General features: G+C 35.1%; 1 protein-coding gene across 28 annotated transcripts in view; it reads right to left on the bottom strand.

The window, feature by feature from the left end:
* Window positions 1–5,392: 5,392 nt before the first annotated feature.
* The window catches only part of ZNF644 (zinc finger protein 644), a 108,660-nt gene continuing 93,476 nt past the window's right edge, over window positions 5,393–20,576 (bottom strand). For all 28 annotated transcript variants that reach the window (XM_054476782.2, XM_054476834.2, XM_054476863.2 and 25 more), the window contains 2 exons: window positions 8,162–8,264; window positions 5,393–7,087 (listed from right to left, as the gene is read on the bottom strand). In XM_054476782.2, the coding sequence (XP_054332757.1) occupies window positions 6,895–7,087; window positions 8,162–8,264 (296 nt within the window). In that variant the 3' untranslated portion in view covers window positions 5,393–6,894. The remainder of the gene's footprint in view (window positions 7,088–8,161; window positions 8,265–20,576) is intronic.

Genomic DNA, 20,576 nt, shown 5'->3' with positions numbered 1-20,576 from the left:
GGTTGCAGTGAGCCAAGATTGCACCACTGCACTCCAGCCTGGGCAACAGAGGAAGACTCCGTCTCAAAAAAAAAAAAAAAAAAAAAAAAAAATACAACAATGAAAATGAATAAACTATAGTTACTAACAAAAACAGAGATGAACTTCAAAGACGGTATTAAGCAAAAGCAACAGGTCACAAAAGAGGACATGCAGTGTAATTCCATTTCTATGAAATACAAAAACAGGACAAAGCAGACTGCATGCTTTCTAAGAGGTCAAACTATTAAGAATGGTAAACAAATGATTATTAGAAAAGTCAGAATAATGGTAAACAGAAGAAAGAATTTAATTGGGGATGCTGGCAATGTTCTACATCTTGTCTTTAGGGTAATTAAGGTTATTTCTTTAAATATCAGAGTAACATATTTACGTACTTTATCTCACAATAAAGCCAATTTGGTAAGTGGCAATTTGTTCATACTTTAAACATTTTGAGTATTTATAATATTTAAGAATTATATGGTCTATTAGCCTAACAGTTCAGCCTCCTAAATCCAATCTAAAAATGTGTAAATGAGTAATCAACATGGACTTGTACTAATCATTTTAAAGTAGAAATCTTATTAAGTTATCTGAGGCACTGAAATAGCCAAGATAATTCAAGGTTCTACATATTAACACAATTTTGTTCTATTTATAAAAGATACTTATGTACTTGAAAAGGTTTTAAATCAGAGAACGGAGGTTCTTGAAATAGAAACTGAATATACTGAATTTAGAAATGCACTTTTAAATGTTTTTAAAATTCTACTAAGGTTGTAAATGTGACTACACATTATCTAAAAGCTCCTTACTTCAAAGTATTTGCTGAAATTTGCTAAACTCATGAATAGAAAAAAACAAACAAACAAACAAAAAACCATGCGTTTGACCTTAGAAACTTAAGAAAGAACTAAATCCTTGGATTTATATCCTTAAGAAATCATCTTTTTAGAGCAAACTTCTAAATAACATTTGTCTACCAACTTGTTCAGAAGACACAAAACAATTCATATTTAATGCTATTTTTCACATTTTATAAAAGCAAACAAAAAAACCTACGCCAGAAGTTTGTTGTTTTTTTTTTTAAATTCCCAAACAACACCAATTTATATGCCGGAAGATTTTGAGGGTTAATTTTAATTAAAATTTGTCTAGGATTAGACTCAAAAATACAAAACACTTGATAGTTGATATGGTGACATATGCTACTTTCAAAAAAGTTATTGTTTACTTTTTTGGGGGTAGGTGGGGGTCACAGAGCAATTAAGTGCTAAGGAGCTCCCAGAAAAATGTATGAGACACACCACACAATACAATAGTCAAAGATCTCTTGAAAAAGACTACAGGTTAAGGACACTTAAAACTCTCCATTATCTTGGTGGCCAATTACGAAATCAGAGCTTAAGTTATTTTAGACATATTATCCAGCAAAATATAATTGTATTATATTATTATATATAATTATATTCATTTTAAATCAGAAAGGTAATGTCTTTAAGAACAAAAGTTCACATATTTTGTTTTCATTTACCAGTTAAAAATGAACACAATACCACTTTTTACATACTAAATAAGCAAAGTTTTCTTTTGTTTAGAAGAATATACTGGCAAGGATGAGAGGAACTGAAACCAGTCTCCATACACTGAAGTTAGGAGAATACAGTTATATAACCTTTCTGAATAATAATTTGGAAATGTATACATAAAGCCTCAACTGTTTGAGGAATATTCAACTCTTGATTAACTCTACTACTAGAAATTTATTCTAAGGAAATAATTTTGGATGTGTACAATTTACTGCAAGAATAATCATCAAAAGCATTTTTTTTTTTGAGACTGAGTCTCACTCCGTTGCCCAGACTAGAGTGCAATGGCACGATCTCAGCTCACTGCAACCTCCACCTTCCGGGTTCAAGCGATTCTCCTGCTTCAGCCTCCCGAGTAGCTGGGATTACAGGTGCCTGCCACCACGCCCAGTTAATTTTTGTATTTTTAGTAGAGAAGGAGTTTCATCATGTTGATCAAGCTGGTCTTGAACTCCTGACCTCAGGTGATCTGCCCACCTCAGCCTCCCAAAGTGCTGGGATTACAGGCGTGAGCTACCGTGCTGGGCTGACAAAAGTATTCTTTATGATGCCCAATCCTGGAGACAATATAACATGAGTAACAATGGAGGAGTAAATAATGTATAGGATAATGGAAAATTGTAAAAAATTTAAGTATATTTAAGATGAATATTTAGTGGCATGAAAATGCTCATGGATCTACTGCTAAGAGAATAAAGGGTCAATTTCTGCATAGCAAATTCTCATTTTTTTTTTTAAAGGAAAAAGTCTACAAACAAAAAAAAGACTAAAGGGGCATATGATGAATTTTTAATGTGTGGAATTATAAGTGTCTTTTTCTTATCTAAAATTTTAACAAGAAATAGATCAATAATTTATTAGATTATATGCACTCTGTTCACCTTGACTTTTGGCCTAATCTAAGAACCATGCAGTATGAAGAATCAATTCTGTAAATTTTATTTATTATTACAGTTGTTGTTTGCCTAAACTATTACAGGTATTATTCAATAATTTGCGATAAGAAAAACCAAGGTTGTAGTAAAGGTATGGCTACTGATGAAAGATCTATAATTGAATGTGGCTGGCCCTCAAAATAAGAAAACAAGTTCCCATTGTTGAAATAAATATGATAGCTATCTTCTGCAGTGGGGAAGAAAAGTGATTCTAGTCTGTCATTTGAAATATCACAGATGGGGACTGGCTTCTGTCACATTCAAGGGTTAACATAAATTTATGTGGTATTCAAAGGTTAATCTATACAATACAGCACCCGAATTTAAAATTAATGGTAAAACAAGATACGTTATAATACATTCTGATCATAATTATATTGAATTAGTAAGATAGATAAAAGAAATAAATATATCAAGCTATTTAAAAGTAGGTATCTTTGAGTGATACTATCACAGGTGATTTCTCCAATTTTTATTTTTTTTCTAATATTTTTTAAATGGGCATAGATTGCATTTTTTTTTAAGAGACTGGGCCCTCACTCTGTTGCCCCAGTATGGAGGGCAGTGGCATGGTCATAGCTCACTGTGTTCACCTTGAACTCCTGGGCTCAAGCAATCCTCCAACCTCAGCCTCTTGAGTAGCTGGGACTACTGGTGCACACCACCATGCCTTTTTTTTTTTTTTTTTTTTTAAATTCTTTCATAGAGATGGGGTCTTACTATGTTGCTCAGGCTGATTTTGAACTCCTGGGCTCAAGTGATCCTTCTACCTCAGCCTGCAAAAGTGCTGGGATTACAGGCGTGAGCAACTGTGCCTGGTCTATTACATTTTCTTAGTGAGGAAAAACCCAGAGTGATCCTTTGGACTTTGTTGTCTAATTGGACAGTCCTTGAGAAGTTATGTGTATGTCCTTTAAAGAAGTTTGTCTAGTAAATTACTGAGAAGTCATTATCTCCCCAACCCATAATTAAATAAGTAAAATCTAAAATACAGATAGGAGTTATGCCACAGTTCTAATATACTCTAAAGAAGTACAGTGGAAAATAATATATAGAAGTTAACCTTTTTGTCTTGAAGCCATTAAATAAATCAACGCTTCAGCCTGGAATTTTTTTTTTTTTTTTTTTTGAGACGGAGTCTTGCTCTGTCACCCAGGCTGGAGTGCAGTGGCACGATCTCGGCTCACTGCAAGCTCCATCTCCCAGGTTCATGCCATTCTCCTGCCTCAGCCTCCCCAGCAGCTGGGACTAGAGGCGCACGCAGCCACGCCCACTAATTTTTTTGTATTTTTAGTAGAGACGGGGTTTCACCGTGTTAGCCAGGATGGTCTCGATCTCCCCACTTCGTGATCCGCCCACCTCGGCCTCCCAAAGTGCTGGGATTACAGGCGTCAGCCACTGGCGCCTGGCCCAGACTGGAATTTTTTAAAGCCCTAATTTAGCATTAGAAGCTCGCATATCTCAGGCAATGGTAAAAGAATTAAAAGAAAATTAGTCAATACTGAATGATAAATCAGGCCATATGCTGACATAAAAATCTATCATGTAACTTGAGACAATATTTTATACTTTTCTTCTAGTGGGAACCAAATGAACACATATTATTAACTTTCTAGTTGCCAAATAAAAGATGAATTTTGAATGCTTCCTAAAGAATTCTTTAAATTTTGTAACCCAAATATCTTTACTATGAAAAATGCTCTTTGCTTAATTTACTTTTCAGGAGTCACTCTAGTCTACTGTTTCTGATGTGAAATATTTTATTCTGATGACTGAATTCTTTATATAACCAGAAGGAGAAATAACTGTTTACATATAGTTCAACATATTTTAAAATTAAATGTAGTTTTGATTCCAAAACTTGTGGTCAAACTAATTCTTCTACTTGTATTCACACATGTTGATATTCGGCCTGATAAGACAAAATCATAGAAGTGTAAGAATTAGGGGGCCAGGTGTGGTGGCTCATGCCTGTAATCTCAACACTTTGGGAGGTGGAGGCAGAAGGATCTCTTGAGCCCAGGAGTTCAAGCACAGCCCGGGCAACACGGTAAAACTCTGTCTCTACGAAAAATACAAAAACTAGCCAAGAGTGATGACGTGTGCTTTTAATTCCAGCTACTTGGGAGGCTGAAGTGGGAGGATCACTTGAGTCCTGAGAGGTTGAGTCTGCAGTGAGATATGATCACACCATTGCACTCCAGCCTGGGTGACAGAGTAAAACTCTGTCTTTAAAAAAAAAAAAAAAAAAAAAAAAGAATTAGAGTGGGAAGGGACTCTAGTGATTACTAGCCTTCCCACAAGATTCCTGCTATGATTTTTTTTTTTTTTTACTTCTGGACTCCACTTGCTATGTAGTATGTCTTCCAATTTAAAAATATATATTCAAAGACATATAACTATCAACGAAACTTGTTCAGTAAGAGATAACCAATATATACAGACTTGGTATATTTTCAGTCAAAAGTAAAGAAATGGGATGTTTTAGTTTCCTCACTATAGACAAATACATAGTTTTTATCGGGACTTTTGTAAAATTGAAAATAACTTACAAGTACTATTCCTTTATCTATTAACCTAAGGATCAGGAGACCCTTGGTTGGGAATGATCCATCTAATCCAACCTTCTAATTTTGCATATAAGATGGTTCTGAATTTAAAGGTTTGATTAATCATGAAAGGGGGAAAATGATTTTTCTCACATACGTTATATTGACCAATGAGGTGATTCTAGAAAAACTATGCTCTGTGAACCAAGTAACCTGGTAAGTATAAACAATTTAAATCCAATGAAACAACCTGAAGTGAACTATTACCACCAATGATAAAAATAAGAAATGTTTCACATTTTAATTTTCTTTAAACCTTTTTTTATTTAGAGATTTTTCTGGTAAGGAGATATACCATAGGAAAGCAATTTCACTGGCAGTGAGGTATGTATATACTCTACCAAAATACTCCTTATTTTAACTGTTTTTAACTTTATTTACATACGAAGCAAAGAATCAATGCATATCCTTGGTTCAACTATAGTATTAGCCATACTACATGAAATAAAATGGTGCTTGCATACAAAAACTTGTTGTTTGTAAAGGAATCTGATTTCAGATTAAAATACGTAATTTGTTTTTGGAAAAAATTTTTAAAAAGAATCACAATTTATCATGACCAAGACACCTGCACCATATTTTCCATTCCTCACAGCACATTTATTTCAGTAATTCTGTTATGTCGGTTCTTAGCATGAGCATAGTGTTACACGATTTTCGTACATATAATCACATCCAAAACAAGTTCTAAAATTTAAATTGTAAACATTCTCATATGTAGAAATATTTTAATTGGTGTATTAAGTTTTGCTAACTGATCAAATTTGGAAGATAATATAAATGAGAACGTCTATTCTAAACTGTGTAGTGAGCATTGTTTATTAATTACATTTCTACAATGTTAAATAAAGTAAGAGGCAAACTTGTCCTGTAAGCATGTCAAATTTTAGGTAAAACATTAAAAAGAAACAAACCTGTTAACAAAAGAATGTCTTGCAATAAAGAACATTAGATTTTTAAAATCTATTATGATACAAAAATGTAAAGGGTAAATAGCATCTTTGTTGACAAAGTAGGAGGTAGCATGGATGCACCACTTTATTGTCTGAGAAATGCAACTGGAGTAAAGAATATTTCCTTACCACAAATAATTTCCAGAACTATGTACATATTTCTTTTAGAAATACTTGTTTAAACAAATCTCCCTCCACTTTTTAGTATAAAAAAAACCGTTCCATGTGATTTTAAAAAAAACACTTACACATCTAGATAGAATAGTACTCTGCCCTATTTGAGTGAACAGTCTCAAACTATGAAGTACATGATATTTAATGCCCTAATTTGAGTAAATTTAGTCAGCGGTTCTTGGTATTATACAAAACACTAAATACATACAAACAAAATATAATATCTTATTTTTCTATGCAAGTCTTGTGGGGAATAAACAGAGCCTTGATTCTGGTAACACTGCAAAAAACATAATTGTCCAATACGTCTGTCTATAAGTATCCATGTGCAACAGTTTATTAATGGCTGCTTACATGTACTGCTCTTTTATTGAGTGAACACAGTTAACCAACAAAACTTCATAAACCTTAAAAACACATCTTCCACCCTATATAAAATATATAGACTACTTACTGTTTTAAGTATTCAATTTGCTCTGATGTCACTGTAATTCACTTTCCCCCCATTTTCCTGCTTTAGTATTTATAAACAGATAATTTAATGTGGCCTAAAAAAAAAAGAATTTCAAATTTACATCCAATTCAAATTGGCTATTTAAAAGGTTTCCTGGTTCTATGAAGCTGCTTCAGCCATTAGTAGAGAAAATGAAGTTTCTGTAATGGAGGCAGGCTTTTTAAGTAGTGACGTGACTTCCACCATGCCAGCTCCAGTCCGTGGAAGATTAGCGTTTACAATATGTCGTTGTAAGTGCTTAATCCAGTCTTCCTGAACAGACAAGGGTCCTCGAAAGACTAGGCCACAAAACCTACAGAAAGATAACAATTCTCTTAACATGACCAATTCTCTTTCTTTAAAACTAATTCACATAAAATCCTAAAACATAAGGAATAAACTTTATCATATTTTAAAGACAGCACTTGATAAAGTTTCTAAATAAAGTCAAATGATTTAATAAAACATCAAAACTCCCAATTCATATGTTTATTAACAGCTATAATAAACTCCAGTAATCTTTGTATAGGTGGGAGCATTATTATGTTAAAATTAACATCTACACATCTTAATTCACTTGAAACAACAACTATTACTCCAAAATATGTCATTCTTTAGAAAAGACCCTTCCCCAGTTTAGCATTCCTTAAATGGCATTGTGTCTATGTTTGTTCATGTGTGTTGTGTGTGAGTGTGAGTACGGAAGAAGGCGTGACTATGAGGGGAGAGAAAATGTGTTCCCAATAAGCGAGAACTCAAGACAGCAAAACATCAAACCAAACAAAATTAAACCATACAAACCAAATAAACACAAGGAAAGCTAGTTTTTTTTCTTTTTTATTTTTTCTGAGACAGAGTCTTGCTCTGTCACTCAGGCTGGAGTGCAGTGGCACGATCTCGGCCCACTGCAACCTCTGCCTCCTGGGCTCAAGCAATTCTCCTGCCTCAGCCTCCCGAGTAGCTGGGATTACAGGCACCCGCTACAAAGCCTGGCTAATTTTGGTATTTTTAGTAGACACGAGGTTTCATCACGTTGGCCAGGCTGGTCTTGAATTCCTGGCCTCAAGTGATCCACCCATCTTGGCCACCCAAAGTGCTGGAATTACAGGCATAAGCCACTACACCTCGCCAAGCTACTTTAATAAATCACAGTATAATAGATTTACATTACTATTGGCTAATGTAAAAAACTTGATTCATTAGTTGTTGAAGTACAGGATATTGTGAGCTAAATTAAGATTTTAAGCCTATCTCCAAAAGTTCATTTATAACTTGATTGTTGAGAATGCACACTCTGCCACAAATTAAAAATCCCAAATGAGATAGCTAATATGTTTCAAAGCAAAGTATGAAGAAACTGATCAGATTTGGCAATATAGGCATATACCTGCATCGGAGAATGTAAACCTCGTCAGCACCATGAGGTAATGTTAGCATTTTCTTCTTGCTTCCAGATCTTGACCTTGATTTCTTTTGCTTACAATCTAAGGCTAAAAAGGGGAAGAGAAAGACTTAACATTCCTTATATATTTCAAAATATACATACACACATATTTTTCTAGAGAGGTCAGACAGACCATCTAAATCAGTTAGAAAAAGTCTGCATTCATTTCCCTATTGCCTGAAGCATGCATTCAACTTGCTGATTCTGTAATAGCAGTAATATTATCTGTACTGTACAGCGGTATTATCTGTACTGAAGAATACTATCTGTATTCTTCCTATACTGCCTTTTCAAACAATGTTTTACCATACCAAACTAGAACTGAGGAATGTAACTAAATAACTTGAAAGTACTAAATTGGTCAATTATTACAATAATGATAATCTTTACTTTTATAATCATACATAATTTCAATATCTGGTTTAATCTTATTTCCAGAAAAACAGAACCTTTTATTTGAGATCATTAAATTAAGTTTGCATTTGATTACTGCTCCATTAAGTAGGTCTTCTATACTTGGAAAACTTCATAAGGGAATATGGACAATGTAATTAAAAGCTCAATGAAAAATCAATTTTCATAGTGATTCACCATGAATTCTATAATAATAAATAGCTCTTAAAATTGTATGGTGGCCCTACATTTCAAAGGACAAAAAAAACCTCAACTTTCATTTTTGAACTTAACTTGTATTGCATATACAGTAATCAATTACGCAATCATATAAGTTTTATTTTACTAGAAAATAAATATAAATCCATACTATCTCACGTAAGTGTACAATTGGATCTGATGTTTAATGCTAACTATTCTTTACATATTTTTCATTTTACATTTTCTCCAACTGCTTGTTTTAAAATGCGATTTGAAAAGGTAAAAAAAAATTAAAATAGACCAAAATTTTATGTGAACTGTTCTTGAAATTTTTCCATTACTTGACTTTTCCTTTATTTATTCTAAAACAACCTGATTTTAAAAAGAAAAAAAAGGTATTTTTTATAGGTAGAAATAGATAGCACATAACATTTTATAGGTCTTTGAATACAGCTACACCATTTCTTTGGACAAAGGGATGATAGCAATCCAGGGTGCTGCTGGTCAATTAGCAGGAAGAGAAGGTAAGAATTTATCTGTAGGGATCCAAGGGGGGAGGGATACAAATGTAACAGAAGAGTTACCCAAATGGCTTTTCTTCCATTATCCTGCCATGTGAAAAATTCCCTGGAAAAATTCTAAGTAAGAGAGAAGGAACTGGCTGTTCAATGACTCTGTGAAACGAATTGTTCAAAGTCCAGATTCCAAAAGAATAGATGATACTATTACAAAACCAGTAAACATAGTTCCTTAGTCAAATGGCAATGCTAACAGAAATGTCATATAGAAAATTCAAAACCACAAGAAACCTAAATCTCATCGAAGCCACTGGTTTCAGCTTCCTGTCACCTGCCTATTCAAAAGTAAAATCTAGGACACAGTCTTTTTCTGTTTATCCTTAGAAGAAGAGTCTAATAAGTAAAGAACTACTAGAAGTCAAGTTAGGTATTGAAGAATGGGTAATTCAAAACTAAACAACCAAACTCTGGAATAGAAAAATCTTATAAGGATCTTATTAGTTATCTCAGTCAAGAGCCTCACATGTAGTAGGAACTCAACAAATACTTCTGGAGTAAAAATAAAGCAAAACTCAGTAATTTAACCATTGATATTTAGCCTATGAATGAAAATGTTTTACTCCTATTTAATACAGGTAATATTCCTGTACAACATTGTGCATCATGTTTAAATATGTTGCTGCAGTCACACATACCTCATTATCCTAGATATAAATCACTGACCAGGCCAGCTTATGTACAGAAACTAGGTTATTCACAACAACTACAAGAGTGAAATACCTTATGCTTTGTAACCAGTAGGAAAAACCTTTTTCCTAATCGCTTTGGTGAGCAATCTGAATTTAAGTGGGTTATGAGTGATTCGTACACTAGAAACAGAGTTCAGGGAACTCAAAGAGTAAGTGCTACTAGATGTCAGCTATTCTTTCCATCTGTAAAGATGGATCCTTGTCTGTGTTAGGCAGAATAGAGCAGGCATTTGGTGTATCGTAAGATTACAGGTAGAAGCTTACTTTGATGAGCTTGCTGGTTGTCAAAATTGCCACACTGTATTCAAACTCCTTTTAAAATGCAAATAAATTACTGTAGGATACAAATAGAATACATTATAACAACCCTTAAAAATTTGTTCACAGAATGTTAATGTTAGGGGTGTAAAGCAAATTGAGGAAGAAGGGCAGAGGATGGTAGGGAAATATGCAAAAGAATATTTTATCAGTTACAAAGCATTGAAATTTACATGTTGTTAATATTTTAAAAATGGAACTGGAAATGTTTATTCTAAACTACAGAAATATTTTTGGCTTTCTCTTTAATAGGGAAAAAAGAATTATTTTATGGCTTCTGATGCTTTATGGACTGTGGAAACTCTTAAGTTTAGGCTGTTTTAAGAATGATCAGATCTAAACTTGAAATGAGAATGCCATCATTTTTGTAGCAATGAGTATTTGAAGGTATTATGACCTTGGAAAGCAGGACAACTCTGCCAGCGTATGACTGATCAATCATCTCTAAAACCCAGGGCTCCAAAGTTAAGGCTACAGAACCTCATGCACTGAGAATCCCTAGAAACTTATTCATAAAGTTAAAATATTAAAAATCTGGGAACTTTGGAAATTGAAATCTAAATGCCTCAGTGTTTTAATATCTTCATCAATTCTAGATTTATTATCTCCTGAAATGTTATATTTTTGAGTAGGTGAAACATGAACATATTTTACAATAGTTTTTTCTAATGCCAATATCCAAACCCACTCCTGTGATATTGTCCATACCTTTGGGAAAATCTGTTTAAAATTGAGTATTTAACATATTAAAACTGCACAAAAAGGGGACATCTATATAGGATCCTCTACATAAAAGGATGATTTACACAGAAAATTTCAATAAATGAAAAGGATGAGGTACAAACATGTCTGTTATACCAACATTCTCACTTAAGAGATTTTATTATATCTAGAGGGAAAAGTAGTTTTGTTCTGGACTACCAGGAGCCACTAGAACATTAAATACAGATCACTAACACATTCAGTTTTAATATAATGCAGCTCATCAATATCTGTGATAAACAGCCAAAGCTTTAACAGAGTTGTTTATATGAATAATCTGCCAAATAGATAACTTTGTTACACAAAGCCTTTTTCTGTAATAGGATTTTATTTGCACTTGTTAGTGACCAAAAAACTTCAAGGAACTTAAAAACAAAAAACCCACACACTCTTTTCTCTTTACAAAGTACTTTAAATCTAACACTGTTTCTATACTTTAAATATATTAAAAAATTATTTTTAGAAAGTATTAATTTTCTTCTCAAGCATAAGCTTCTATAGAAAGAAACAAACCCAGTCATCCAAACCTGCCTAAGATTACTATTCAGTGGGCAGAAACTGTTTAAGTGATCAATTTCAACGAAAAGACTGTTAAAAATCTTTCAAGTTACCTGATTTATAAAAGATCTAAATTGCTACTGAGAATATTTTACTTATACGGAGAATAAATCGAGCTGTAAGGTCAAATGCAAAAAAAAAAATAGAATATACCTTTCAGTAAGATATTTGTCTTGGTCAAATACAAATATGAAAGAGAAATACAATAAACTCATGAGTCCTCAAAAAGACCACCACACTGCTATGCTATGAATACGACGACCAATGACCATGACAACATGCCAAAGCACTAAACCAGATTGGTGCAAAGCAAATAAATAGATAACACAACGCATAAAAATTCAAGTCTGTTTTCTGAGCCATTATTTAGTTTTATACAAAGAAGATTAAGAATTTACTTTTGACTTTGACATTAAGATCTTTTGCTCTTTCCACCTTTCTGCCCATTTTATATAATAATTGCTTCAAAGAGTTTCATTTTCTTTTTCCTTCACGATATAAATGACCCAAGAGAATGAGATTTCATAAAAACATCTGGAACTTCTTTGATAAAGCACACCATAACTAAATTAACATTCACCACCAAAGTATTTTTATTTGTAATCATTCTCACCTGCCCAATTACTTAAAAGTCTTGTTTAATCCATTTATTTTCTAACTGGTTGCTGGTATCTCTAGGACGAAGTGAAACAACTGGGTTATCTATACCCAAAGTAAGAGGCACAGTATACCCCTACGAGAGGGAAGAAAATGTCTTCTCTAAGTGGTTGGCCTGTATAAGCTTGGTGGACAATATCAGCTATGAGCTCATTCAGAACTACAGTAGGAATAAACATGATACAAACAGGTAAATAATTATTCCATCACTATTAAAAAGTTGGTGCTGGAGGTCGTGCTGGCAGTGGTGAGGTGGGAGGAGGATGCACACATGCCAAAGGGTACACAAGTGTAAGAAAAATAAACAACTCTTTTTTTAAAACCTTTATTTTAACTTCAGGGGTACATGTGTAGGTTTGTTACATAGGTAAATTGTCACGGGAGTTGGTGTACAGACTATTTCATCACCCAGGCAATAAGCACATTACCTGATAGGTAGTTTTTTTATTATCTCCCTCCTCCTACCCTCCACCCTCAAGGTAGGCCCCAGTCTGTTGCTCCCTTCTTTGTGTCCATGTGTTCTTGTTGTTTAGCTCCCACTTATAAGTGAGAACATTCAGTATTGGTTTTCTGTTCCTGTGTTAGTAATAAATTCAATTATAACTGTTGTCACTAATCCTTCAAGGTTCATAAGCCCCAAGCATATAAAAAGACTGCAAATATAATTTTCTTTCCTTTGGCCTCAACTGAAAAAGAATCAGGGCCTTTTTTTACAAAACCAACAACAACAACAACAAAAACATGCTAGCTTGTGTAAAACACGAATGGGGTAGAGAAAGCCAATTGTTGAGAAGCCAAAGTTTCATTTATTCAGCTTTTATCTTTCTTTCTGTACAAAGTGCCTAGGAGACCAGCTTCATGGGTGTCCAACTTATGCAGTCACATAGGGAGAGCCCCACACTCAGTTTGATGCTCTACTATTGCAGCCTTGAAACTATTAATTTTTGAACAAGGTCTATCACATACTCATTTTGCATTGGATTCTGCAAATAGCAGCCCTGGGACCTGAGTATCTACTATCATAAATGAGAAAGGCTGCATTCAGTTCCACCCCTCAATCTCTTGGCCCATTCAAAAAAAAAAAAAAAAGGCTAGTAAGAGAAAAATTGTTAAATCCCCACTCTACACAGTATTAAAATTGAAAAGGACTCCCCTACTCCTACCAACATCAGTTCTTTGCTCCTAGCTATACCACTTCATTATTCCCAAGATGAGTAGTTTAAGTTATAAAAAGCAATCTTTCCCTTACAATCAGGAATGAAGTATACAGATACACATTTGGTAACCTCAAAAGTATTTATTTTCATCAACATTTTCCCTTGATATTTTCACTCTAAAATTGGGTAATTTTTTAGTACCCTAAATAACTTTCATTAATTTTTAGAGTTTCCACTCCCAATGACTGAAAAAAAGATAAGTAACTCAATCACACAGCAATCAGTGGCAAAGTTAACTAGTTCCTGCATGTTTTAATAATTTACCTGGAAGAGGATGAAATGCAAAATAACTGGAAAGCAGATTTCCTTTGCTTTAAGAATTAGGTTTGTGGTTTTACAATTATTAGTCCACAAGGACTGGTTGCTTGAGTTTGTCCTACAAAGTAGGAAGTTATATTACGCATAGTCAACAGCCTTATAGTTCAGAGAAAGAGTTAAAGGAAATGGAAGTAGCCTTTTATTTAAACTTGAATGGATTCAGTTAAAGAAAAAGTACAATTTGTAGAAGACTCCACTATTTCAAAGTAGAGGGGATGATTACTAAAGGATATTTTGAGCAAGTATTCTCTATGTAAAGGGAAAAGCTAGACATAAATATGATACTTCATCACACATTTTATAAACAGGAATTAGAGGCAGGCTAGTTTTATCAGCTTACCCGAAGCTAAAAAAGCTAACAATATCACAACTATAAGTGGCTTACTGGTCAGTTAAGAGTTGATAGGATAGCAGACATATTACTTCTTTGTGGTAACAGGTAAGAAAATAATATTTAAAATTTTATTTTCAAGTTGGACTTGTATGCTGTTTTATTAAGCAAAATAGGCATCAGCCATCAACATCAACCACTTTTCTAAGACACATCTGAAATTAGAATAAACATTAAAGTACATAATGACAATCTGCTTTAAGTCACTTTTGTTTAGAATTACAAACAAAATAATCACAGTCCCTGCCCTCTAAAATCTCCGTATTTCTGATATATCATTTCAGATGTAGTAACAATAATTAAATTGTTCTTGATCATAAAATTAGCTAAGAAAACCACCTAACTTTAAAATTTCCTTTAAATTATTTTCGATACAATCATATTTACCTTAAATTAGATAGGACTCACAATAATATATTAGTAAATCTAAATGGCACAAATCCATGGTCGCAATGGATATGATTTGGCTTTTTATAGTTCTCAAGAGCTTTACACATTCTAGCCAAAATTCAAACTATAACCAAACATGGTATTGATCAGGTATTTTCTGTTTTAGCCAACTTCCAGCTAAGCTACAATTAAATACATAAACCTTGGATAACAAGAATTAACCTCATTCTTCAAACCCTAGGCATACCAAAAAAAAAAAAAAGTAAATTCTACTTTTCTACTTCTGCAGTAAGTGAGGAACTACCTACCAATAAGCCATCCTTTTGCCCTAACCTCCAATAGAGAAAGTCTGAGTGTTATCTTATTATTTCCATAAAGTGAATTAAAACATTACCTAAAATTTAACTCTGGCCAATCACATGCCTTGTTATATTATAAGGGCTAATTCTATCTTAATCCAGATTACAAACCACATTCAAGAAATTCATGTTAGAACTGAGAGAAGGAAAGCAGCTCAGCAGTCAGCTATGCACAGTATGCAAGATTTACCAGGCCCAGAAAGACTGGAGTAGGGGACTCCAGTCACTTGACTCTCATGCCCCCCGCTGGGGGGAGGGCAATTGTTTAAATTAGGCATTATGTTCCTGACCTGATGCCTCACCCATTATTTTTATGTTCCTGAAATCTGTGATACAAAGAACAATGTATAGCCAATCGATAGCTTATGTTATCTTAATGTAAATTCTTAGTAAATAAACACAGAAACCGCTTTTTTTCTTAAAAACTCACTTGTAACTGCTGCTAATCACAGTGTATATCCAGCGCAACTTGAACCTATGCTCCCAGGTGGCCATCCTCAAGCTTTGGGCTTGAATAAACTCTATACCTAATGATATTTTCTGAATCTCATTATTTAAGGCTTAGAGAATAAAAATCATAGCAAACACAAACATTATAACTGAGGATAGAATTAGATACATTTAAAATGCCCAAACATACATTAAAAAAAAAAAAAGCAAAACCCAGAAACTTAGTAAATAATTAAACCAATAGTAATGCTAGGAAACTAGATAAGACTTGCATGAAAAACAAGATGTCAGTCAAAATAGATCACCCTCCTTATGAAACCAATGAGCAGCAAAAAACAAGCATCATAAAATTTAAGTATTTTATGCTACAAATGTGTAACTCTTAGGCTATATTCTCCTAAAAACAAATTTACTGATTCAACAAGTGTGGTTATTTGCTTTTGAGAAATAAAAATAAAATTCTAAGTTCTACAGCAGACTGAATGGACACCCTCCTCTTTGCCAAGGTGACCCCAGAGAAACCTTAAAAATTGAGTTCCCAGCCATGATGGGACAGGAGGTGAAGCAAGTCTTGTTAGGTCCCCTCCCTCACTAACCACCATAAAACTTTCTTTCCTAAGAGTTAAAAAAAACCCAACCCTTTCAAAAGACTTGCTCCACCACTGATATCAACCAATCGCCTAACTGAGAAGCCGGACTCCCCTCTGTTTTTGTGGTTTTGAACTGACCAGCATTCCTTACTGGTAAGAGATCACCAACTGGCTCTAGCTGGTCCACGAAGGCTGCACATAGGGTGCCTAAGAACTCTGTTTCACCTTTTGACATGTAAACCTTAATTTTACTATGATTAAATGTTAGGTCTCCACCTCAAAGTGAACATGGGATATATGTAACATGGAGTTTGCACACTAAGCATGTGTGCACCCCCTCATGAATATTCATAGCTCCTCCTACAACCTGTTGAATATGTATACTTAGCCAACCCACTCAACATAACTTCCTGTCTCACCCTTCCTCCTTTGAAGGGCTTGCTTTTGGTCTCTGTCGGAGGACACACTTCCAAGCCTGCAGGCTTCAAGCTTTCTAAGAAATAAAGCTCTCTTTTCCAAATTTGTAGATCTCCTGCTTTTAAGATGACGCTTTGTTGTAGTGGATAGCTGGATGATGAAGTGTTGCTAGTAAATGACAGAGAAGTAATGAAGCCTGCCCTTCTACCAGACAGCATGGTAGCAGATTGATTAACTGTACTGGTATAACCATCCTCCTCCCATTCAGATTTAAAATCTTGAGCCATCTCTTATCTCTAATCTACCATATCCTGCTTATTTTATTTCCATAATATTACCCATACATCTAGTACCCTTCCTTTACATTCCTAATGTCACTGACCTGGTACAGGACTCTTAAAATGATCTACCCTGCAATTTTTCCTCCTCTCTGCCAAATCCTTTATTTAAAAAGCAATTTCAAAAGCATTACACAAATTCTGTATTCAAATAGTTCCCCACTACAAAGTTAATTCCAACATCTTAGACTAGCATTCTATGTCATCTATCTGACTCACTTTACCAGTCCAACTCAATTCCCTTACCTCCTACTTCCTAGTATTTCCAATAAACTTCCCACATTGTCCCACCTTGCTCCCTCCTTCAGGCATTTCTCTTCCCCACCCCTGACCCCCATATTTCCATTTCAGTTAGCTATACATCAGGGTCCATTCAAATGCTAATTCCAAAAGCCTTGGGAGATCCTAGTCTAGCTGAAAGTGTCTTCCTCTTTCTCTGAAATTCCACAGTATTTCACCCATACCTCTCCAATGGCACTTAACAATTTGTCTTGTATTACAGTTATGCATATATGTGCTTCTACTGTATTGTAAGATCCAATGTATCTCTGCATACTTAGCACAGTTGGAGGTGAAAAAAATGCTTGTTGAATTAGTGAAAAAATCAGCCAATCATTTTTTTGTATGGTGGGGAAATGGCCTAATTCTTGCTGGAATAATAAAACAATTAGTAGAGTATCTATAAGGGTTACCCAAAATATTCGATTAAATTATATCCAAGCTACTCAAGGCAAGAATAAGAACAACATTTTAGAGCAATAACCACCAAATTGGTTAGGAAAAATCGAGTTATTAACAGTTAAAGGACTATTCTTCAGTCACCTAGAGAATTTACTCAACTCAGATAATTCATTACCTTGCATCACTTATAAATTATATGTTACTGTGCAGATAAATGTATACACATATATGCTCTTAATGAAGAACAGTACTATAAAAATAAGTTATAGCTAAGAAATATAAAGACCCATCTTTTCACTGTCTCATGAATGGCTTTTTAAATACCATTCTCTTATTTGTCTTCTCTCTCTCTCTGCCCTCCCTCTCTTCCTCTCTCCTTCCCTTCCTTCCTTCCTGCCTTTCTTCTTTCCTTCTTTGGAGATGGAGTCTTGCTCTGTTGCCCAGGCTGGAGTGCAACGGCATGATCTCAGCTCACTGCAATCTCCACCTCTAGGGTTTAAGCGATTCTCCTGCCTCAGCCTCCTGCGTAGCTGGGATTACAGGCGCCCACCACCATGCCTGGCTACTTTTTCATATTTTTTAGTAGAGACAGAGTTTCACCATGTTGGCCAGGCTGGTCTCAAACTCCTGACCTCAGGTGATCTGCCCACCTCGGCCTCCCAAAGTGTTGGGATTTACAGGTGTTAGCCACGGCGCCTGGCCTATTTTTCTTTTGTATTTATTTATGAGACGGAGTCTCACTCTGTCGCCCAGGCTGGAGTGCAGTGACGCAATCTTGGCTCACTGCAACCTGCACCTCCCAGGTTCCCAGGTTCAAGCAATTCTCCCGCCTCAGCCTCCTGAGTAGCTGAGATTACAGGCACACACCATCACACTGGGCTAATTTTTTTTTTTTTTTTTTTTTTTTGAGGAGTTTTGCTCTTGTTGCCCAGGCTGGAGTGCAATGGCACAATCTCGGCTCACTGCAACCTCCAGCTTCTGGGTTCATGCAATCCTCCTGCCTCAGCCTCCTGAATAGCTGGGATTACAGGCACATACCACCATGCCTGGCTAATTTTTTGTATTTTTTTTTTAGTAGAGGCAGGGTTTCACCATGTTGACCAGGATGGTCTCACACTCCTGATCTCAGGTGATCTGCCTGCCTCAGCCTCCCAAAGTGCTGGGATTACAAGTGTGAGCCACCATGCCCAGCCCCCTTATTTTTAAAACATCCTTTAATGACTTCCTAATTTTTTTACCAAGCATTCAAAGCACCAACTCCACCTTTCTGGCACTACAATTTTCCCAAACATCTATAACCAAATCTTCTGACACTTGAACTCCAAGTTTCACTCCTGACACTTGAAGTCCAAATTTTATCCCTTTGTGTCCACACTATGTTCTTCTCCGCCTGAAATATTCTACACTTCATCTCGTCTTCCTAAAACTCTACTGCATCCTTCAACTTCAGGGTCTGGCTGAAACCATATAAACCTTTCTGTAACAGCATACTTGATCTTTTCCCACTGGGTTATGATTATGTTTATGCAGCTGGAGTGCAGCTTTACTGGCTCAGCGATGAGCAGTCTTGGTACAAGAACTCAAACTTTTGTTGAATGAATAAAATTTTGTGTGACCGCTAGTTTCGTTGTTCTCTTGCATTTAAAAAGTGACAAGAAACATACCAGCATGAACTACTTTTATTTATTTTCTTTTTCTGTTTTTTACAAGCTCTAATTCAATGAGACAAACAGTAAGGCACCAGAAAAAAAAGGAATCTCAATTCCCAGCTCCCCTCAAAAGGAGGCTTAGACTAAAATAATCAACCTGAACCCCTACAACACTTAAAGCCAATATGCCATTTAGTTGTATACTATCTTGCACAGTTTTCAAATTTTGATAGTTTTATGTATGTTGTCAACAATCCTTTCCTAATTTCTCTGACAGCAGAGACATGTCTTGTACTTTTCACATATCCCCCCTCAGCCCAGTCTGGAAGAATTATCAAGGAGTTTGCTTTAAGCAGAAGCAAGTTTGCTCATTTGGAGTTTAATCTTAATAAGAAGATCAAAATTTTCTACTTACACTTTCAGTCTGAATGAACCACTATGAAAACATGCAATTTTTCAAACATGCAGTACTATATTATTTTTAAAAGACACTACAGTGACACTCATGAATGAACAAATAATTTAATGCACATTGGGAAGCTTTCACAATACTATTTTTTCTATCACATCAGAAAGTGCTCCCATAGCACTTTCCACAACGTAAGAATGACTTTTCTAGTGGCTTACAAACCCATTCAGCACCTGACACTGTGTTATATGTTCATTAGTACTTGTTACTGTCCTGTGTGGCCAATTTTATCATTAAAGCTGAAAACAGGCAAAAGAAACCTACTACGATTACACTTAAAAGTAGATGGTATGAAAAATAAAACACTGACTTGATTTTTTAAAAATATTAATATATTGCACTAGTGGTATTGACCTCATCAGAAAAGTGGTATTGACCTCATCAGAAAAGTCAAATAATTATGATGGATAAATCTTTTGTTGTAGAATAGCAACAATTGGGCTTTACTTCCAAAACGTATCAAGAAAGTGTTCGGGCTGGGCGCAGTGGGTCGCGCCTGTAATCCCAGCACTTTGGGAAGCCCAGGCGGGCAGATCACCTGAAGTCAGGAGTTCAAGACCAGTCTGACCAACATGGAGAAACCCCATCTCTACTAAAAATACAAAATTAGCCAGGCGTGATGGCATGTGCCTGTAATCCCAGCTACTCAGGAGGCTGAGCCAGGAGAATCACTTGAACCTGGGAGGCAGAGGTTGCAGTGAGCCGAGACTGCACCATTGCACTCCAGCCTGGGCAACTAGGGTGAAACTCCGTCTCACACACACACACAAAATTGTTCTGAAGATAATGAAATGAAGCCCTTCCCAAATATAAAAATATTTTTCTTGCATTAATTTTAAATGAGTAACTAGAAATTTCCAATTACTTTAAGTCCCAGAGGTTAGCATTTGATTTACAAAAGTGATCTAGAGAGAAAAATGTGGATAGAATGAG

The sequence above is a fragment of the Pongo pygmaeus genome, chromosome 1, assembly GCF_028885625.2.
Source record: "Pongo pygmaeus isolate AG05252 chromosome 1, NHGRI_mPonPyg2-v2.0_pri, whole genome shotgun sequence".
In the NCBI taxonomy this organism is placed as follows: Eukaryota; Metazoa; Chordata; class Mammalia; order Primates; family Hominidae; genus Pongo; species Pongo pygmaeus.
This window is presented reverse-complemented; position numbering and strand designations above follow the sequence as displayed.